The 21,068-nt window shown below is 39.1% G+C and overlaps 1 protein-coding gene across 9 annotated transcripts in view; it reads right to left on the reverse strand.

Moving 5' to 3' along the window:
* Positions 1-21,068, reverse strand: part of LOC126482300 (threonine--tRNA ligase 1, cytoplasmic) — a 206,930-nt gene that overhangs the window by 46,047 nt on the left and 139,815 nt on the right. For all 9 annotated transcript variants that reach the window (XM_050106325.1, XM_050106319.1, XM_050106324.1 and 6 more), the window contains 5 exons: positions 19,538-19,700; positions 15,341-15,478; positions 15,076-15,254; positions 14,747-14,921; positions 9,330-9,444 (listed from right to left, as the gene is read on the reverse strand). In XM_050106325.1, the coding sequence (XP_049962282.1) occupies positions 9,330-9,444; positions 14,747-14,921; positions 15,076-15,254; positions 15,341-15,478; positions 19,538-19,700 (770 nt within the window). The remainder of the gene's footprint in view (positions 1-9,329; positions 9,445-14,746; positions 14,922-15,075; positions 15,255-15,340; positions 15,479-19,537; positions 19,701-21,068) is intronic.

Genomic DNA, 21,068 nt, shown 5'->3' on the forward strand with positions numbered 1-21,068 from the left:
TTCAAATGCATTGCAGGTGGTATGCTAACCAGAGATAATATTTTTTAATCAGTCTAAAAAGTAGAAATTTAATTTCTCCTTGCAGCAAAGTTTCCTAGTCCCATACATACAGTTTTGAAAATTTACGCTAGTGAATTTTTAAAGCTCTATGGCAGTATTAGTAAGATTTATAACCAAAAAGCAAGTGGCACATACAACAGACAATAGCTAGGAGATGAACTATACAGGCATCAATTATGTACTGCACGCACCCACATTTTTCATTATAAACCTTACACATATTGTCATAGCCTTGAAAATTTGAGCTTGTGAAGTTTTAATAACTATCTGTATGGGTGTTAGGAATGTATATGGAGCTAGGAGAAATTCACATATATTTTTTAGTCCAATTTAAAAACGTGTTATATTAAAAATTTACGAGGGTCATTCAATAATTAAAGACTCAAATTGATCTGGAGAAAAAGGTGTTAATTTTTACAAAATAATACTTTTTCTACTTTTCAAAATAATCCCCTTAAACATTTATGCACTTGTTACAACGGGCTACAAGCTTTTTTATTCTGGCTGCAAAGAACTCTTTATCTTGATGTTTGAACCAATTTCCCAGTAACTTTTTCACGTCCTCGTTCTCCTGGAACCCTTTACACATAATGCCTCCTTTAGTGTACCAAACAAATGGAAACCACTAGGTGCTAAATCAGGACTGTCAGGGGGATGAGGCAGTATTTCCCAGCCCATTTTGTCAATGGTTTCATGGGTTAGTTGAGCAATATGAAGATGTGCGTTGTCTTGCTGGAGAGTCACACCTCTCCTCTGAGATCAACGTCATCTCTCTCTCTCATGGCTGGCTTCACCTTGTTTAAAAGCAAATCCGAGATAATAACAAAAAAAACTGGACATTCAGCATCAAAAATCACCACCAACATGACTTTTCCTGCTAATGCTTGGCTTTTGAATTTTTTGTTGACAGGTGAGTTGGTGTGCTTCCACTCCATGGTTTGTCTTTTTGATTCTGGATCACAATAGTGAACCCAAGTTTCATCATAAGTTAAAATTTTGTTGAGGAAGTGCTCACCTTCTCTTTAATAATGTTCCTTTAGTTCTGTGCACACTCTCAACCTTGTTTCCTTGTGTTGCCATGCCAACTCCTTTGGAACTCATCTCGCACATGTTTCACGGTACTTCAGCTTGTTACAGATAATGTTATCAACTGTACCAGTACTAACTTGAACTTTATCAACTATAATTTTTACAGTCACACGGCGGTCGGCACAAATAATGTGATCAATTTGACTTTCAAGTGAGAGAGTTGAAACTGCAACTAGTCAGCCAGAACGGTGTTCGTCAGTCACTGAGTCGTGATCATTTTTGAACTGCTCTACCCACTTGTAAAAATTAGTATGATTCATACAACCTTCACCATAAACTTTACACATTCTACAGTGTATATTCACTGGTTTCTTGCCTTCAGCAAGTAAAAACAGAATAACAGAATGGATGTTTCAAGTGGACTCACCATCTTGAAATGTATTTTTGAGGTTATAAACAAAACAATGTTGATGCATCAGCTGATCAGGGGTCATCCCAGTGATGCCAACTGTAAGCCATAAAAGTACCAAACTTTCCCTACTAACAATTTTTTCCCCAGACTAATTTGCCTCTTTAATTATTGAATGACACTTGTATCTTTACATAAACAACTACTTTTATTTTGTTTTATAATATTTTGGATAATGTTATGTTAATTACGTGGCCCTATCTTATTTTGTTAAAGGTCATTGGTTCCCATGATATCCAGTGGACAAAATTTTGGATGGTTGGTATTTTAGTAGCCATATGAATGCGCTTATAATTTCTACAAATTGGTCAGTTCGCCAACGGATAGCATGTTAACTCAAAAGAGCTTATTTAATTCTGAAAACTGTCATTTTTTCCACAATTTTCTCAGTTGGGAATATTTTTTTATCCTTGGATACTGGAAATTAAAACACACACACACACACACACACACACACACACACACACACACAAACTATTCAGAAAGACTTTTATGCAGCAAAGTTTTATATTAAGTTCACAAAATACAGCTGGGAGTAGTTTTTTTAATTGTCTGATGATGAGTCAACAGATAAATATCACACAAGGAGCAGCAAAAAATAGCTCCTCTCTAAGAAAACATTTAGCCTAACGCATCACAAGTGCATAAGGGCAAAATTAGAGACAGAGACAGGGAACATACACAGTACACAGCAAAAGGTATAAATTTATGTGAAGGAAGAATGGCAGAAAGGACACTTCAGATGAGAGTGGTGAGTATAAGGCTTCACTGTGTGTCTCTCCTCTCTCAAATTTACTGCATATGATGCTGCACTAACAATGCAAAATTTAATTTTGTTCCCATGCTTTGTGCATTTATTTGGCATATAAATAGATCATGAAACACATTTAAGTAAGTAGCTCATGTGCTCGCTAATGTACTTTTGTAAAATAATTTTTTCTAAATTTTATCCTACAGTAAATACCACAAATGAATTTTTTTCCTGTGTAACCAGTTTCAACATTATCTGTAGGAATATTGACCTGAAAAGTAGAAACCTGAAAAGACCTAAAACAGTGTTATAATTCCCACTGAAAATTGTAGCTGTAACAGGTACACACTAAGGAGATGAAAGTCATGGGCTACCTTCTAATATCGTGTCAGACCTCCTCTTCCTCAGCATAGTGCGTCAACTGAATATGGCATGGACTCAACAAGTTGCTGGAAGCCCCTCCAGGAATACTGAGCCATGCTGGCTTTACAGCCATCCATAACTGCGAAAGTGTTGCCAGTGCAGGAGTTTGTACACAAATGACCTCTAAATTATATCCCATCAATCTTTGAAGGGATTCATGTTGGACTATCTAGGTGGCCAAAATATTCACTCTAAATAACTAGAATGTTCTTCAAATCAACAGCGAACGATTTTGGCGTGGTGAAAGGGTGCATTGTCATCCATAAAAATTCAATTGTTGTTTGGGAACATGAATGGATTAATGGTCTCCAAGTAGCTGAACATAACCATTTCAAATCAATTATCAGTTCAGCTGGATCAGAGTACCCAGACCATTCCATATACACACAGCCCACACCATTATGGAGCCACCACCCACTTGCACAGTGCCTTGCTTTCAACTGGTGTCTACGGCTTTGTGGGGTCTGCATCACACTCAAGCCTTATCATCAGGTCTTACCAACAGAAATCTGCACTCAGCTGACCAGGGCATGACTTTCCAGTCATCTAGGTTCCGATACGGTCACAAGCCCAGGAGAGGCACTTCAGGCAATGATGTGATGTTAGCAAAGGCACTCATGTCGGTAATCTGCTGCCGTAGCCCATTAATGTCAAAACTTGTCCAAACGCCACTGCTTTCAGTTGTTAACTGAAGGCCAATGGCCACTGCGTTGTCTGTAGTGAAAGATAATGCCTAAAATTTTGATATTCTTGGCACAAGCTAGACACTGTGTATCTCAGAATACTGAATTCCCCTACCATTTAAAATGGGATGTCCCATGCATCTAGCTCCAACTAGCATTCGTTTTGGTCTATTAATTCCTGTAATGCGCCCATAATCAAGTGAGAAACCTTTTCACCTGAATCACCTTAATACAAATGACAGCTCCGCTAATGCACTGCCCTTCTATACCTCATATATGTGATACTACAGCCATCTATATATGTGCATATTGCTATCCCATGACTTTTGTCACCTCAGTCTACATCTATTAATTGAATCAAAAAAGGAATTAATACAAACAAGTCACAGTTTCTGGGGAGAAGAGAGGAAGACAGTCTGCAGCATAAGGGCTGTCATGAAGTTTTACGAGGTGCATTCAAGTTCTAAAGCCTCAGATTTTTTTTCTAATTAACTACTCACCCGAAATCGATGAAACTGGCATTACTTCTCGACGTAATCGCCCTGCAGACGTACACATTTTTCACAACGCTGACGCCATGATTCCATGGCAGTGGCGAAGGCTTCTTTAGGAGTCTGTTTTGACCACTGGAAAATCGCCGAGGCAATAGCAGCACGGCTGGTGAATGTGCGGCCACGGAGAGTGTCTTTCATTGTTGGAAAAAGCCAAAAGTCACTAGGAGCCAGGTCAGGTGAGTAGGGAGCATGAGGAATCACTTCAAAGTTGTTATCACGGAGAAACTGTTGCGTAACGTTAGCTCGATGTGCGGGTGCGTTGTCTTGGTGAAACAGCACACGCGCAGCCCTTCCCGGACGTTTTTGTTGCAGTGCATGAAGGAATTTGTTCTTCAAAACATTTTCGTAGGATGCACCTGTTAGCGTAGTGCCCTTTGGAACGCAATGGATAAGGATTACGCCCTCGCTGTCCCAGAACATGGACACCATCATTTTTTCAGCACTGGCGGTTACCCGGTGGCGGTGAATCTGTGTGCTTCCACTGAGCTGACTGGCGCTTTGTTTCTGGATTGAAAAATGGCATCCACATCTCATCCATTGTCACAACCGACGAAAAGAAAGTCCCATTCATGCTGTCGTTGCGTCAACATTGCTTGGCAACATGCCACACGGGCAGCCATGTGGTCGTCCGTCAGCATTCGTGGCACCCACCTGGATGACACTTTTCGCATTTTCAGGTCGTCATGCAGGATTGTGTGCACAGAACCCACAGTAATGCCAACTCTGGAGGCGATCTGTTCAACAGTCATTCGGCGAACCCCCAAAACAATTCTCTCCACTTTCTCGATCATGTCGTCAGACCGGCTTGTGCGAGCCCGAGGTTGTTTTGGTTTGTTGTCACTCGATGTTCTGCCTTCATTAAACTGTCGCACCCACGAACGCAATTTCGACACATCCATAACTCCATCACCACATGTCTCCTTCAACTGTCGATGAATTTCAATTGGTTTCACACCACGCAAATTCAGAAAACGAATGATTGCACGCTGTTCAAGTAAGGAAAACGTCGCCATTTTAAGTATTTAAAACAGTTCTCATTCGGTAAAATTCCATCTGCCGTACAGTGCTGCCATCTCTGGGACGTATTGACAATGAACGCGGCCTCATTTTAAAACAATGCGCATGTTTCTATCTCTTTCCAGTCCAGAGAAAAAAAATCGGAGGCCTTAGAACTTGAATGCACCTTGTAATTATCAGTTTGGGGTGGGAGATTTATATAATTAATCTTTTGTTTGTTTGCATGTGTGACCTCATATCCCCTAAAATCCCTCCACTACAGCATTATAGCACACTGCTAGAAGAGTCAAAAACAAAATGGTGCAGGCCACCATACAGATGAGATAGGCTGCAGGATTGTTTTGCCTCTTCTAGGGGTTTCATACAATACTGCAGCGCAGGGATTTCAGTGGATATGAGGACTGCAGTCATGCAAGATGTGACCAAAAAGTACCACCATTTTTTTAATTTTGTAGGCTTTATACATCTAATTTAAAAAAATAGGTTTTTACCTTATTGGTACACACATTCCTGATGTATATTTGCACTTTCAACTGTTTTGAATAATTATCTTATTGTTGATAGTTCCCAAGGTTACACGTGTTTTTAAGTGCTAAAAAAAAAGACGAAATAACAGAATCACTGAAGGAGCTGAACACCCTAACAGACATGGCCCTCTGCCATTCTATTCTATTTTGCCACCATTGACAAAATAACAGAATCACTGAAGGAGCTGAACACCATAACGAAAAGTGAGTTCCAGAAGTGGTTCCAAGATTGGAGAAAGTGTTGGCACAACTGTATAATATCTGAGGAGGATTACTTTGTAGGGGATAAAGTTGATGTTGATTAATAAAGATTATCTAAGACAAATGGAAATTCCCATTACTTTTGATCATACATTGTACATACGCAAACAAACATGACTCTTCTTTTTTCAGGATTATAGTATAAAACTTTATGACCACCCTCGAACAATTTCCACTTTATCAATGGACTGGGCCATTTTTGTTTGGCTTCTCTAACGGCATGCTACAGTTCTGTGGTATGGGATTTCAAGGTGTAGCAAGCTGGTAGTAATGTGCCTGTACACATACAAATTAATTGTGGAATTTTATTTCAATTGTACAACAAATCTTTGCTTTTTTTAAACATTACTGTTATTACTTGACCTTCAGGTCAGCTGGTTTGGGGCTGGATTTTTTGAGTCTTTCTGGAACACATTACGATTGCATAATGGGGAGTGTTGATAATTTTCTGTTTAAGAAGGAGATATGTGATTAAGTTTAGGGACTGATGTTCCATTGATGTTGCGGTCAAGAGAGATAAAGTACAAAATTGAATAACACACCAATGGGGGGAAGAAAATTGAAAGCGTCCTTTTCAAGGTAAATGTCTGGATTTGCCAAACTGGAACAAGGTAAACCAAGAAAAATCTGAACCGTGAAGGCCAGAAGGTGATTAGAGCACCACACCTCCCGAATTTCTTATTATCTGACACGGTCATTTCTGGGGATAAGCAGTCTACTGGGTTAAAGCTGTGGATTCAGAAAAATCCTCAATAGTCATGACTGCAAATATAATTTTATTGATTACTAGCCTCAGCATATCTAAAAGAAATCTTCAGATCATAACAAAATACACTGATTAGTGTACTGCTGCCAAATGGTGGGAGACAATTTTTGTGAGTGGGATCATTTGTTATACAGCCAAATGGAACAGTGATGTGAATTACCCCACAATAAAAGTGCTCATGCAAAGGTCTTTGTCTGCCATAACACGGGCACTTCCTTCTCCAGTGAGGCTTGTGTCGCAAGCAACATATGATGTTTATGTTCACATGGAGGTTACATAGGGCTAGTTTCTAGTGTGGAACAGGCATCTCATTCTACAGAGTCAATAACAGTCACTGCTTCTGATGTTACTTTAGAATAATAATGTGGCAAGTATGACCTCAGTGTCCGCATACGTAAACTTTCTGGTTCTGTTAGTGTGCATTACAAATCATGATCTTTTAGTCTGGGATAATTTATATCACTGTTCCATTGGATTGTATAACAAACGATCTTGCTCACACAAAGTATGACAACATGCCCGCCGCCCCCCCCCCCCCCCCCCCCCCAACCATGTTATATGTTTGCCAGTTACTGTAGTTAGAGCCAACAACAAACTTCATGAGATGATAATTATACTATGTGGCTGCTGTCACTGCACCCAGCTATCCATGGGGAAAAGATTTGGGTTTAATATACGGAGTGTTTATAAATGAATATCGGTGTTTTAATGCTTTATAATATTTATTATTAAACTTGCAGTTATAAATGATATGTCAAATGAAAGAGCAACTCAAGCAGTTGTGTTTGGCACCAGTGCACATGCGCAGTGTGCAATGTGCAATGTTTACGCTGCAATCCACTAGACAGCGGTAGAAGCGAATATGGCGACTAGTGAACAGAAAGCGCTTTGTGTTTTGCAGTTTGCAAAGACCGAATCTGTAGTTACTGTGCAACGTGCGGTCCGGCTGAAGTTCGGTTGTGATCCTCCAAGTGATAACAACATTCGTACATTGTATCATCAATTTGAAGATACTGGCTGCCTTTGTAAATGGAAGAGCACAGGACGACCAAAAGTTAGTGAAGAGACTGTTGAGCGAGTGAGAGAGTCGTTCACTCATAGCCCAAAGAAATCAGTCCGGAAGGCTAGTCGTGAATTACAAGTTCCCATGTTGACTGTTTGGAAAGTTTTAAGAAAACGCGTACAACTATGTCCTTACTGTTTATTACAGTTATTACAGGCTCTAAAGCTGCCACACCATGGATTACATGCCAACTTCGCAAACGAAATGTTGTTTCATGATGACGAAGATTTTCTTCATCATGTTGTCTTCAGAGATGAATTGACCTTTCACCTTAGTGGACATGTTAACACTCACAATGTGCGCATCTGGGGCTCAGAAAATCCTCATGAGGTGGTTCAAATGCAACGAGATTCCCCTAAAGTGACTGTTTTTTGGGTCGTATCCTGGCGGAAAGTTTCTGGGCCTTTCTTTTTTGGTGAACCTACTGTAACTGGCACTTCTTACCTTGACACACTAGAGCAATGGCTCTTCCCTCAGCCAGAAGATGAGCCAGAGAACTTCATTTTCGAGCAAGACAGTGCGCCACCTCACTGGCATAATAAAGTACGCGACTGGTTGAACTTCATAGTACCCATGCGCTGGATAGGCCACGAGGGGCCCAATGACAGGGCTTGCTTTGCATGGCCTCCACGTTCACCCGACCTAACGCCATGCAATTTTTTCCTTTGGGGCTTCATCAAGGGTTGTGTGTATGTGCCTCTGCTGCCAGCAGACCTCCCTGAATTAAGAAATTGGGAAGACTATAGACTTTATGTGTGCCATGTGACATGTGGTGCTCACATTGAACATTTGTAAGGTTCTTGGTAAAACGGTTTGAGTTGCTCTTCCATTTGACATATCATTTATAACTGTATGTTTAATTAATAAATATTATAAAGCATTAAAACCCTGATATTCATTTAAAAACACCCTGTATGATTGTCCATGAGGTTACAACTCTAACAGCTGTCTGAAGACATCCCTACAAGAGATACAAGGATGCACCTTACACAGTATTCTTATTGTAAAGATGACCGGTGTGTGAGGAGGTAGTTTAGCAAGGAGGAGAAAAAAATGTGTGTGTGTGTGTGGGGGGGGGGGGGGGGGGGCGGTGTAGAATGCAGTAAAAAGTCAACCAAAAGTTTCGTTTTCTCTCTTTTCACTAAATATCACACCCATGGCACAACTACATTTCCATTTACATGTGATCATGTTAATTTTTGGCCGCATTCCATATTTTTGCCTTTTTAATGATATCACATTATGGGAAAAAAGTGTACAATTTTTGGGCCAACTGAACCCCTTGGTACCGGACACTGGCTTCATCCTGTGACGTAATGTATTGTGTCGCATGACATCATATGCGTGCAAACAGAAAGAGAACAGAACGCTGACAATTTTTTTTTATATATATTATTTTTTGGAATGTATGTTGTGATGACAGACTGATACAAGTATGTATTGTAGCCCAAAGTGTAAGTTACAATGAAAGGTGACAAGCTAACTGTGAACTGGCGAAGCCAACTAATGTGAATATGAAATATTACTTGTGGTGGCGACAAAATGATCTGTAGCACTGCCCAAAGTCTAGATTAGGTGGAAAGGTCACAGTTTGGTTGACAGTTTACAGAGTGGTATCTAAGGTTTCATTAATCACAATTTTTCGAAGACAAAGCTTTACAATGGATGTGAATAAGTTGTTACAATCAAATACAATTACTTCTAGTTTCAATAGAAGTATACTCACCCATAATAAAGTTATACTGGGACAATTGCGCATTTCTTATTTTCTTATTCATTGTATCACCTGGATCTACATCCACATCACACAGGAAGCCTGAATTATAAATCTCTTTCTGCACCTTTAAATAAAAGGATATGATTAATGTGGCAGCAACATTTCCCCAAATCCATATAAGAACTAAATACAATAAATTTTTTGGTGGCACTGTTATTAGCATTAGACAATAATAAGAAAAAGGTAACACTGACATTCATAATGAACAGGCATCACAATACATGTAGTGCACAAGCCTCTAAGGGGCAGTACTATATGTCAACAGACGCAAACCTAATTAAGATACCATAAAAAACAAGGAAAGGAAGATATGTGCGACCACACATTTCAATGTCCATTGTCATTTCCAATAACATTTTGTAAAACTTAACAGTGCTTACCAACATACCATCTCTGACACTTCTCCTTTCATCCTAGTCCTCACTACAAGTGGATACCTCTCACCCTGGGGTCTTGAGTGCCTTCTTTCTTATCCTTCTCCATCTCACCCTTCTCGAGGAAGGAACCGTTAGTTCACAAAGTTACACAGTGTGTCACTTACATTTTTATACACGCCTATCAAAAGTATTCTACACTTCACCACCTCAAAGTAATTACTGGTCACCAATTCTGTTCTATAATTTATTAGTACTCTGATTGAATTTTCCTTTGATACATTTAAACAGACTGAATGTGTTGTAATGTTATATAATTTGCACAAACATTTTGACCATTTTTAACAATGGCCAGAACACATACATGGTGATGTTTACTGAAGAAAGAAAACTTAGTAGAGGTGAAGAGGTGGGGGGGGGGGGGCGGGGGGGGGGGGAGAGGGGGGGAGAGAGAGAGAGAGAGAGAGAGAGAGAGAGAGAGAGAGAGAGAGCAATCAGGAAGCAAGACGTAACGAGTTGGACGGTCCTCGCTAAATTTCTATTTATTCATTGTATAATTGTATTTCCTTTGGCCTTTCGTCTCATTTGCTGGACAAAAGAAAACCTGGTCTTTCTTCGGTCAAATGTTTGTATGTAACAAAAAACAAATGTTTGTATGTAACAAAAAACAAATGTTTGTATGTAACAAAAAACAAATGTTTGTATGTAACAAAAAACAAATGTTTGTATGTAACAAAAAACAAATGTTTGTGTGTAACAAAAACATGACTCCCTATAAACTGCACAATAGATTTTTGTCCAAATTTTCACAGCCAAACAAAGAGTGAGAAATATCAAATGGGGTAACAAACTGACAAATGTGAGATCTAGTTCTGCAGAAAAAAATATTTAATTGCTTGAAAAATATCTGGATAATTAGGAAAAACTTAAAGAGTTATTTGAAGGAAAATAGACTATGGATTCGTGTCTGAATTTTCATAGCCAAACAAAGGAGGGGAAAATGGACAAATGGGGCACCAAATAGATTACAGTCAGGTGTAGTTTTGCAGGAAAAGATTTAACTGTGCAAACGAAATCATGATATCTAAGAAAAGTTTAGTGATTTGAGAGAGAATTGAAATGTTTCATGAAATGCTGTTGCTACCTATGTAAATGAAGTGCTAAAATGTTCAGCTCTTCAAAGCCTAGGCATTTTGCACTTGAAAAGTTACATCGAAGTGATATTTAACAATCAAAATTGCTTCCTTCGAACCGCATACTGAATTCAGCGTATTTTGAGGGGGGGGGGGGGGGGGGGGACCACAATAGGAAAGCAATTCTGTAAATGTCTATATGGTAATGTCTCAGTGTTGTTGCAGTTCTATAGATGACTACTGTTTCTCCTGCAGCTGTTATCATTTCAAAATTGAAAACTGGTGACAGCACTGCTAACTATCATGGGTCTTCTTACACTGACTTGACTATAGAATGTCAGAAGCACCACCTGAGGTGTGTAAGTGTGGTTGACCATCAAATATGCGAAGTAAACATGGATGATCTTTCAGAACACTGAAGGCAGAGAAGCATGTGAGAAGGACCAAGAATGGAAAAAATCATCTAGGAGCAAGGAATGACCTGAAATAGTAGCGAGAAAATTCTTTGCACGCACTGACGCTTACTTGACCAGTCTTGTCGTGTTTTCAGTCGTCAAATGTTTGCACGTCCTTTTGTATGGTGTGCAGATAACAAAAGGATTTTTGATGGTACATAACAGTTTGTCTGTCAATGACGATGCTGAAAAATAATGTGCAAAATGCTAACAATCATTGATCAGTCATCGTATTACTTCTCAAGTGAAATTCAACAAAATAGAACTGGAAGTAGTTCCGCCTGTCTTCACTGACTTGTCAGTTGCAGAAAACTACCCTCTTGAGTTATTACATGCACTTATTGATTTGACATCAGAGAGTGAGTAGCAGCTGCTTCACATTCATCCAACAAATGCACAGTGCAGTTCATGGAACCAGCAGGGGCTTGAAGAACTGGCTGGAAAAGCTTTTAAAGTCTGCCCCATCAATATTTACTCTGATATTGTAGTTTGCACCCAAGTTGGTGGTTGTGGTGGTGGTATGTATAGGGCACTCAGCGACGAGATCATCAGTGCCTGTAGTCAATTCAAAGAGTACAACTGTGGTTATCGGTTGTTAGAAGCATGCAACAGAACATACATTTTAAAATGGAATCTACAGTGATCTTGGGACTCTCTCACTCACACTTTCACATAAAACATCAAAATAAAATACATACCCTATAACCACACAATATCTACAATAGTGGAAAAAAGAACTGCGCTTGCACAATCAATTGGAAAATAAATGCTGAAGCAACCACCTAGAAACACATTAAACCCTTCTACCAACAACACTATTGAGAAGACCAGACATCACACAGAAGTTTAAAAGACGAACCACATCTGATTCATTACCACCTAAAATAGAGGGAAGGTCAACTGGTTAAAGGGTTATGGGCCTCATGGCTTGGTGTAAAACACTTTCAGTTACAACATGGCATACAGAAACCTGTATATCACAAGCATTTCATACCTTTAGGTCTTCCTTCCGAAGGAGGAATTCATGTGTCAGACGACAGTGCCCTGTTGAAGAGGCATTATAAGTAATTGCTCCCATTGCAGTGGCCTGAATGAGGAATTCTATGGTCATGTTATTGATCTCCTGGGCCTCAGCTTGTTGCTCCCCAACCCTAAGCACTCCACTTTACACAAAAGCATGATGATGTGTCTCAATAGCAAGGTAACTAACTACATGGACAGGGGCAGCAAATTAAGAAACTGTAACTTCCAAACAGGTATCCGCAGCTGCTGGATCTGCTGCTTCATTACCCTGAATACCCAGCAGAATGACACATCCTTTCCCTGCCTATGTAAGTGGAAAAGGGTATCGTGAATCAACTGAAGATACTTCTCGGCTAGATACACATGATCAATAGCAAGAAGGGCACTTAGGGAGTTGGTGCAGATGAGGAATTTGGTATCAGGAAGGCACTGCCAGCACCTGAGTTATGTGGAGGGTAACATTTCAGTTACTGCCAGTCTCATCAATGGCACATTAGGTGAAATTGTCAAGATTCACTACACACATCAAGCTCAGCTTTATGAAGGTTAACAAGCTCTGGAAGTTCTCATTTGCTTTGACGATCCTTTCAACATTTCAACAAATGACAAACATCTTTATGCAATTAAATCTATAGTTGTTTATTATGATGGAAAATGAAAGACAAAAATCAAGGGACTTCAACTGCCTTTGACCCTGAGCTGGGTGATAATTGCCCACAAGTAGCAAGGATTCACTTTGCCTTCAGGTGCGGTCTACTGGGGCAGATGAATATTCAATATTGGTCAAGTACAGATGATGTTGAGCAGATTTCGATCTTTGGACTCCGATATTGATGAAGGCAGAAGTTGTTGAAGAGTATGCGCATTTGAGAGGCCTTCCACTGTTTGATGCAAAGCAGCACTTTACAATGGAAAGATTTCCTACAACTATGATTGAGCTGCTCTTTGACTATGACAACCGTGAGAATGAAGACCAATGATAACAAGAATGAATAAGTTATCACACTTCCACTTTTCACTACATGAGAAATAGTGAATTTCTTTCCTCATGTTGAAAAAATGAAACAAATATCAAATCACAGCATAAATTGAAACTTCTCTGCTTTCTCTTTACCTGCACACTCTGAATAACAATGGAAAACCGACTGACTTTTAAATATATTTTATTTATATGTGGTGCCTGTTCTTTCAGACACCACATATATATAATTAAGGCGAGACGACCAATAATCTCTTAAGTGCAGATGCACGCCAGGCTCAATCTCTTATGGGAATCGGTGAAATACTGCAGTAATGAGGATAATGTACAAGGGGCACTACACCAGTAGTGTGTGGCTAAGTTGAGAATTTGGGTCTGATTATAGGCATGCTACGGTAGCCCATACAGTTGCGTTGACCACTGTGTCTGGGTGGCGCAGTGATCAGCGCATTTGCTTAGTAAGCAGGACATGCAGGTTCAAATCCTGCTCTGGCACAAATTTGCAACTTTTCCCAGTGGTTAAAATCAATGCCCACACACAGATTTTCCTAAACTTCACCAATCCTTTGCTTCAGCACTCTTCCTTCCCCTTCAACCCATCTGTCAGAAGAAGGAGCCACTGGCTCCAAAAGCTTGCAAACTTTAATACCTTTATACGTGTGTTCTCCTGCCACTGCTTGGTGAGAATAATTTTTATCTATTCAATTACACTATACTGAAAGAGATTATTTTCATTGACACCCATCTACATTTGTAACTCTCAAATATGACATGAGAATTCTTTCACATTTAGACTGTTTACTATACTCTCTACTATAGCTACTACTATAGAACTATCAACTTTAGATCTCATCATTTCCCCCCTAAAATAACAAAGCACTTACAAAATAAACCTTCTTACATCCACTTAGGCACTGTATAAAATATCTGAAGCAAATATTTTGAGTTCATACTGAGAAAAAATGAGGATTACAAAAATGGAAATCACTTGGCACCATTTCCAAGAGCTTTCTCCATTTTGAAACTATAACAATCACTGCCATTTGCAGTCACTGAGGTCAGCCAAATATGTTGCGTTCACTGATCACAGATAATAAAAGAAGGCTTTATATTGGTCAAATACTATCCAAATCCCATGTAAAAGTATTTCTGCATTTATAGACATTGAGCAATGGATGGTTAACTTCAATGTTTTACCTAAAATCTTGGAATTTTAAAGAGTACTAGATGATATTTATCTGGTGGATTAAGTAGCCTATGCATTCAGCTGTCGTGTGGCTTGATGTATTTCTATTCTCTATGCCCAAAGACGTAAGATACATCTCTAATTTTAACTGAATCTGGTTGCATTTTGAAGCTTCTTTCATTTGGAAACAGCAAAAAAGATGTGTTGTTAGCTTACCTTGTGTGCATAGTCATCTACTGACGGACCAACAGGGATAACAATACACTGTCTTGGTGACAGCCAAAAAGGCCACTTCCCGGCATAAGACTCTGTGAGAATGGCAATCATCCTCTCTACAGATCCGAGGACTGCACGATGAATTATGACTGGCCTCTTCTTATCACCTGACTCACTGAAAATAGTGAAGCACTATAAACTTCTCTAATGATTCGTTTTCTGTTATGTCTGACTATCATCTTAAAGTTTGAGAATTGGCTAAAATAAGCATGAACACTGAACATACTTTGTTAACTTGACTATAGTTTTCAATGTTACAAAAAAATTACCTGACATATGATAAGTTGAATCGAATAGGTAGTTGGAAATCTAACTGAATGGTAGCACACTGATGTGACCTCCGTAATGCATCCATTATTGTTATGTCTATCTTAGGACCATAGAAGGCCCCATCACCTGGGTTTTCCTTCCAAGGTTCACCAAAAGCATTTAGACTCTCTGCCAATTGCTGAAATTGTAACAGCAGTAATAAAATGTATGAATTTACAAAATGTTTATAAACTTTTCTGATAAAATTAAGAAACATATTCTTACCTTCTCTGCTTCATTCCACATACTGATTTCTCCGAGAAACTTCTCTGGTCGAGTAGACAGTCTTAGTTGAAAAGTAAATCCAAAAACTGAATATACAGATCTCAGGAAGTCTAGTGCTCCTAACATCTCATTATGAATCTGTAAAGATGAAATAAACGAAACTAATATGAGAAAATGAAAGCAAATCTATTTTTAATCTAACTTATATTACAAAACGTTTATTCCAAATCTGCAATGTAATAATTAAACTGTTCTTAGAATTGGTCAAATAATGTAGATGAAAAAAGTTTATTACAGAACAACTGTAGCATAGCAGAATAACAATACAAACTTTCTTCTAATTCATTATTTATCCATTCTTTTTCTTTTCTCTGTGCCTATACACTTTATAGTTTCACCTATATTTGTATTCCCAATACCTTCTGTATCTATAGCTTGTGATTGGCTCCCTTACCACTACTGTGATTTTCGAGCCTGATTCTGCCCTACTGTATTATCCATGATTTTGATTACTGTGCAACTTTACTGGCTAACTGTTGACATATAACTGTCTTTAACCACTTACATTTACTTTTGCTTCACACATGATAGTCATGTTCTTAGATTTGTCAGATTTATTCTTTATTTTCACTCTACTGTTGAGTACAATATAAATGGACAGATAAAAAAGTCTACTCCCTAAGAAGCAGCAGGAGAAAACACACAAAAAATTATGAAAATGAGCAAGCTTTTGGCGTAAGTGGCTTCTTATTCTGGCAGAAGGGGAAGGAAGAGGGATGAAGGAAAAAGACTGTTGAGGTTTACAAAATGGGAGAGTTGCAGAAAAGTTGCCCAGAACCTCAGGTCGGGGGACACTTATCGACAGTATAAGAAGGTAAATCTCCTCTGACTTGGGCTTCTGGGAAATGTTTCCATAACTCTCCCCATTTCCCCAGAACCCTGGGTCAGGGGAATTGACCACACTTGCAATTTTGTCAAATAAGTCTCCCCTGATCCATGGTTCTGGGTTACTTTTCTACAACTCTCCCTGTTTTGCAAGCCTTGGCAGTCCTTTTTCTTCATCCCTTCTGTCAGAAGAGGGTGCCACTGAGTCTGAAAGCTTGCATATTTCCATAAATTGTCTACGTTTTTTCTCCTGGCGCTGCACGGTGAATAGATTTATATCTAGTAATTATATTATATTCTCAAACGCTAATTATTTTCACTGATATATTAGCCCTACTATTTAGTAGTTAGATGTTCCTTCTACCTTTATATATCAAGGGTCACGAGTCATGAGTCGTGTGTAGATAGCTCAGTTGGTAGAGCAATAGCCTGCGAAAGGCAAAGACAAAGGTTCCAGGTTCGAGTCTCAGACCATAATAATATTTCAATCTGCATGGAAGTTCCAAACTGCACACTCTGCTGCAGAGTGAAAATTCATTTTGGAGACAATCATCAAGTTTGAGGCTAAGTCAGTTCTCCGCAAGATCCTTTCTTCCATGGGTGTTAATTATGCAAGATATGCAGTAAAGCTTTTGTGATGTTTGGAAGGTAGGGGAATGGTACTGGCAGAAGTAAAGCTATGAGGGTAGGATGTGAGTCATGCCTGGATAGCTCAGTAAGTAAAGCAATTGCCTGGGAAAGGCAAAGGATCTGGCTCATGTCCCAGTCCAGCATACCTTTTCAATCCACTAGGAAACATTCAAATTCGTTTTTTGTTCACTTTAACATGTGTGTGGGATAAGATAAAAATCACATGGCATTTATGCTTTCAATAACAATTATCTCTATCTCACATTATCAATGTAAGCATCTAATGCTTTACTAAAAGAAGCATCTGTAGATAGTTTACTACACTAGAGGATTAACAAGGAATTGGCAAACAGGTATTAGCAATATACAGCTTTTTCAGGTGGGAGAAAAAAATGGGGGAAAAGAGGGGTATATCTACACATTGGATGGAAGGAAAAATAGCACCAAATCCTACATTTGAGAAAATAAAATGACGAAAATTTCCCTTAGCAACATAAGTCCAAAAGTAAAGTTTCAAATCCATAACACTATCAGTACAGAGGTATTGGTAGATGGCAGAAAAGAAATGTAAATAGAAGATGAAAGAGTCAAATGGAAATGAATGAATGCTCTCAGGTGGCGGGCAAGGATGACTATAAGAATAATGATGATAACAGGGGAAAATGATGATGGTGATTTTAAAAATGAAATAATATTTCAAGGAGATAATGACAAAGTAGAAAGTAAACAGAAGAAAGGATAGAGGGTAAAATAAAATAACAGGGAATCTCTTCAGTATATACATGACTTTTGCCATAATTCTGGGTGGAACTTATGCTGCTCTTTATGCTTTGTCCTCCGAGCAAAGGACTAACAGAGGAGAAGTATTATTGTTTGAAGCTCAAGAATATTTGTAAGGTACATCTCTCTCTAACAGTTTTGTGTGTTGTTTGCAAATGATAAATAAATGGAAAGAAACAAGAAAGATATTTGGTTGGAAAACCAAAAGGCAATGAAAGGTCTACTATATCCCACTCAATGCCGCTGAGTCTGGAGTGGTAGTGCCTACTTATGAAGAACCTAGCAAGACTTTCAGGAAGTCTTGGATATAATGGATTAGTGGAAAACTAAAAAGAATGAGAGTTATGTGACTGATCAGTCAGACAACAGAGCAAGATGCAGCACTATTTTAGAACATTTATCTCTTTGTTTTTAGTTTGAGGGTCAATTTATTACTTCAACACTAACACAGAGAAGCAGAATAATCCATCAATGATGGATAAATTACTGCCTGAAATGTAAAATACAGAATGTTTATCTGTATGAATTGTCACATTTATGGTGAGTGGTAGGTCAAAAGCTATAACAGCTGCACGAAACAAATGTAGCTACTCCAGTGAGACAAGCTGATGGGCTACTTATGGAGTGTTACCTTTGTCTTACTGCACTTAATGACCATGAATTTAAAAGAATACCTTCTGCTGCCAATGCCAGGGGGTGGTAATGGCTATGGGTTGTGAACTTCTGGTTTTAAAGAGGATTAAAAAGTGCAGCTTTGAAATTACTTTTGAAAAATTCACACTATATGGTGGTATGATAGGAAGGGATGATTTAAAAATTAAATGGCAATACTGATAACCATGCAGAATTATGTGTATCTGATATCTTTAATAAAGATCTGATTGATGAAATATATTAACCAATGAGCCTTTGAAGTCAACAAATAACAACTACCCGATAAAGAACGGAATTAGAAAAAGACTGAAAAATAGAGTAACTAATCAAGCTTTTAGTGTGAATGCCAATATCAGCATAACATAAAAGCAATATGAGCTCAGAGCTGGCATTAAAGAGAAGCAGCAGCATAATGTTCCAGCCACTGACGAGAGAATAAAGCCTATAAAAATCATTACTTATTATTAACACCTCAGATGCCAAAAAGTGCAAAGCTTGTTAAGAAAGCAATTACCAATAAAAGCAGTTAAAATATTTTTGTGTTGGAATATACGATTGTCATAAAGTAAAGCATTTGAACACATTCAAGGTATAAAGGAATTATTGTAAAACACATTTGTGGTGCTGCTGAAATCTATAATCTTGCAAGTTTCACTTTACACAATCTATATTAAAACATGTGGCTTGAAACATTTATTGAAAATGAAGCTTTACGTGTCACCAGTCATCCAAAAGAAAACATGACAATTACAGAACCTGATGGAACTAAAGTATGTCATATTTGACATGAGATATTTCTGTAACAAGGCCTATTATACTTGATTTATAATCTTTGGAACCTATTGTTTTAGATAGAACAAAACAAACACACTGACAACATTATGAAAAGGGCAGTTCGTTACTCACCATGCAGTGGAGATGGTGAGTCACAGACAGGCACATCAAAAAGACCTCAGTGGTCAGACAGTGTTTGTTCGTGTGTGTGTGTGTGTGTGTGTGTGTGTGTGGGGGGGGGGGGGTCTCCTTCAGAAGAAGGCCTTTTGGTCAAAAGCTTACATGTTTAGCAGTCTTTTTGCTGTGCCTGTCTGTGACTCAACATCTCCACTATATTATGGGTAAAAATCTATTCTTTTCATAATACTGTCATTATTCCATCCTCGATTGTATATTATTTGAAAAGAATCAGTATACAATCTGAGAAATTGGATAAATGATTGATCATCAGAAATTATCACTCCTCTGACTAACCTGTTCCACTGTACAAAATATGTGAGCATCATCCTGCTGGAAGCGCCTAACTCTGGTAAGCCCTGTGAGTGCACCAGATAACTCGTTCCGATGTAGCACTCCGAAGTCTGCTAGACGAAGTGGCAGTTCACGCCAGGATCGAGTGCGCTGGTCGAACATTAAGCTGGAATGAACAATACCAACAAAGTTTTATGATGATCTTCTTTTTCATAATCCATGTCTGTTACAAGAGGAGTCTTCACACACCTAAGAGTAAAAGCATTGAGTTGCTGACAAGTTAAAAATAATAATAATAAATTTGGAAAACTTGCTCCTTTCAGATAAATCCTTTAATGATCTAGGGCACAACTGCACAAACTCCACCAAACAGTTTCCCCCCCTCTGTCCTGTCACCCCTCCCTATCCATACTACCAAGTCACTGTCGTTGAGCACCACACAAAAACATGAGTTTTGATGCCTGTGTGTTGAATTCCTGTCCTGTGCTTCTGCTGCCTCTCCATCTTGCACACCTGTTGCCTCACACCGAGCCACCAGCTATCCTCTCCAACACTTCCCCCTACTTCCCACCTCTTTCTTCCTCTACCCACCGCACCCACCACAACCCCTCCCCCCAATCCATGTGATGAACTGCACTCACAGCCACAGCATTGAGAGTGTCCAACTGGCACTATGAAGCTGCATTGGTGTGTGTGTGTGTGTGTGTGTGTGTGTGTGTGTGTGTGTGTGGAGGGGAGGGGGGGGGGGAGGAGACACTTCAACTATAATTTGACAAGAGTGCTTTACACTGCCACTCATGTGCACCATCAGGTCACGTGAGCATTGTCAGTAGAGACCTGATGTGATTTTAATTGTTGTTTGTCATGGCTGTATGTTCATGTGCTGCATTAGTTCACTTGGTACTGGAAAGAGTGTTATAGTTGTTGGCAATGAACGTATATGAGGTGAAGTGTTGGAATTGCAGAATTTTATTACTTTGTGTGTGTGTGTGTGTGTGTGTGTGTGTGTGTGTGTGTGTGTGTGTGTGTGTGTGTGTGTGAACTTTTGTTACATTTGTGCAGATGTTATTTGTGGTTCAAGAAGGTGGCCCTTGGCTAAAGCAGTGTAACAAGTGTATACCTTGTATTTCAAGTGCCAAATAAGAGACCAAGATAAATTGTGGGCTCCACTTGTGTATTGCACCTTGTGTTTGACTACACAATGTTTGGATGCATGGTAAAAATGCTCCCAAGGAATTTGGGTTGCCTGCTATTTGATGTGGACCTACAAACTGTGCACCTGACTGCTGTTTTAGTATGATACCTCCCTTGAGGAAAAGAGCCAGTACAATCAGGAAGAGGAATATTCAATACCCTGACATCCCACCTATTGTGCACCCTACGGCTCATGGTGAAGGACTGCCAGTTCCTGTTCCCCCACTTGTACCAATATCAAGCAGTGATAGCGATGATGCTGAATTGACACATACAGCTGAAAAAGCGCAATCATCTCTCAGTTACACTGACCCTGCATTTACACCTACACTGACACCTG

The sequence above is a fragment of the Schistocerca serialis genome, chromosome 5 (assembly GCF_023864345.2).
Source record: "Schistocerca serialis cubense isolate TAMUIC-IGC-003099 chromosome 5, iqSchSeri2.2, whole genome shotgun sequence".
Taxonomy (NCBI): Eukaryota; Metazoa; Arthropoda; class Insecta; order Orthoptera; family Acrididae; genus Schistocerca; species Schistocerca serialis.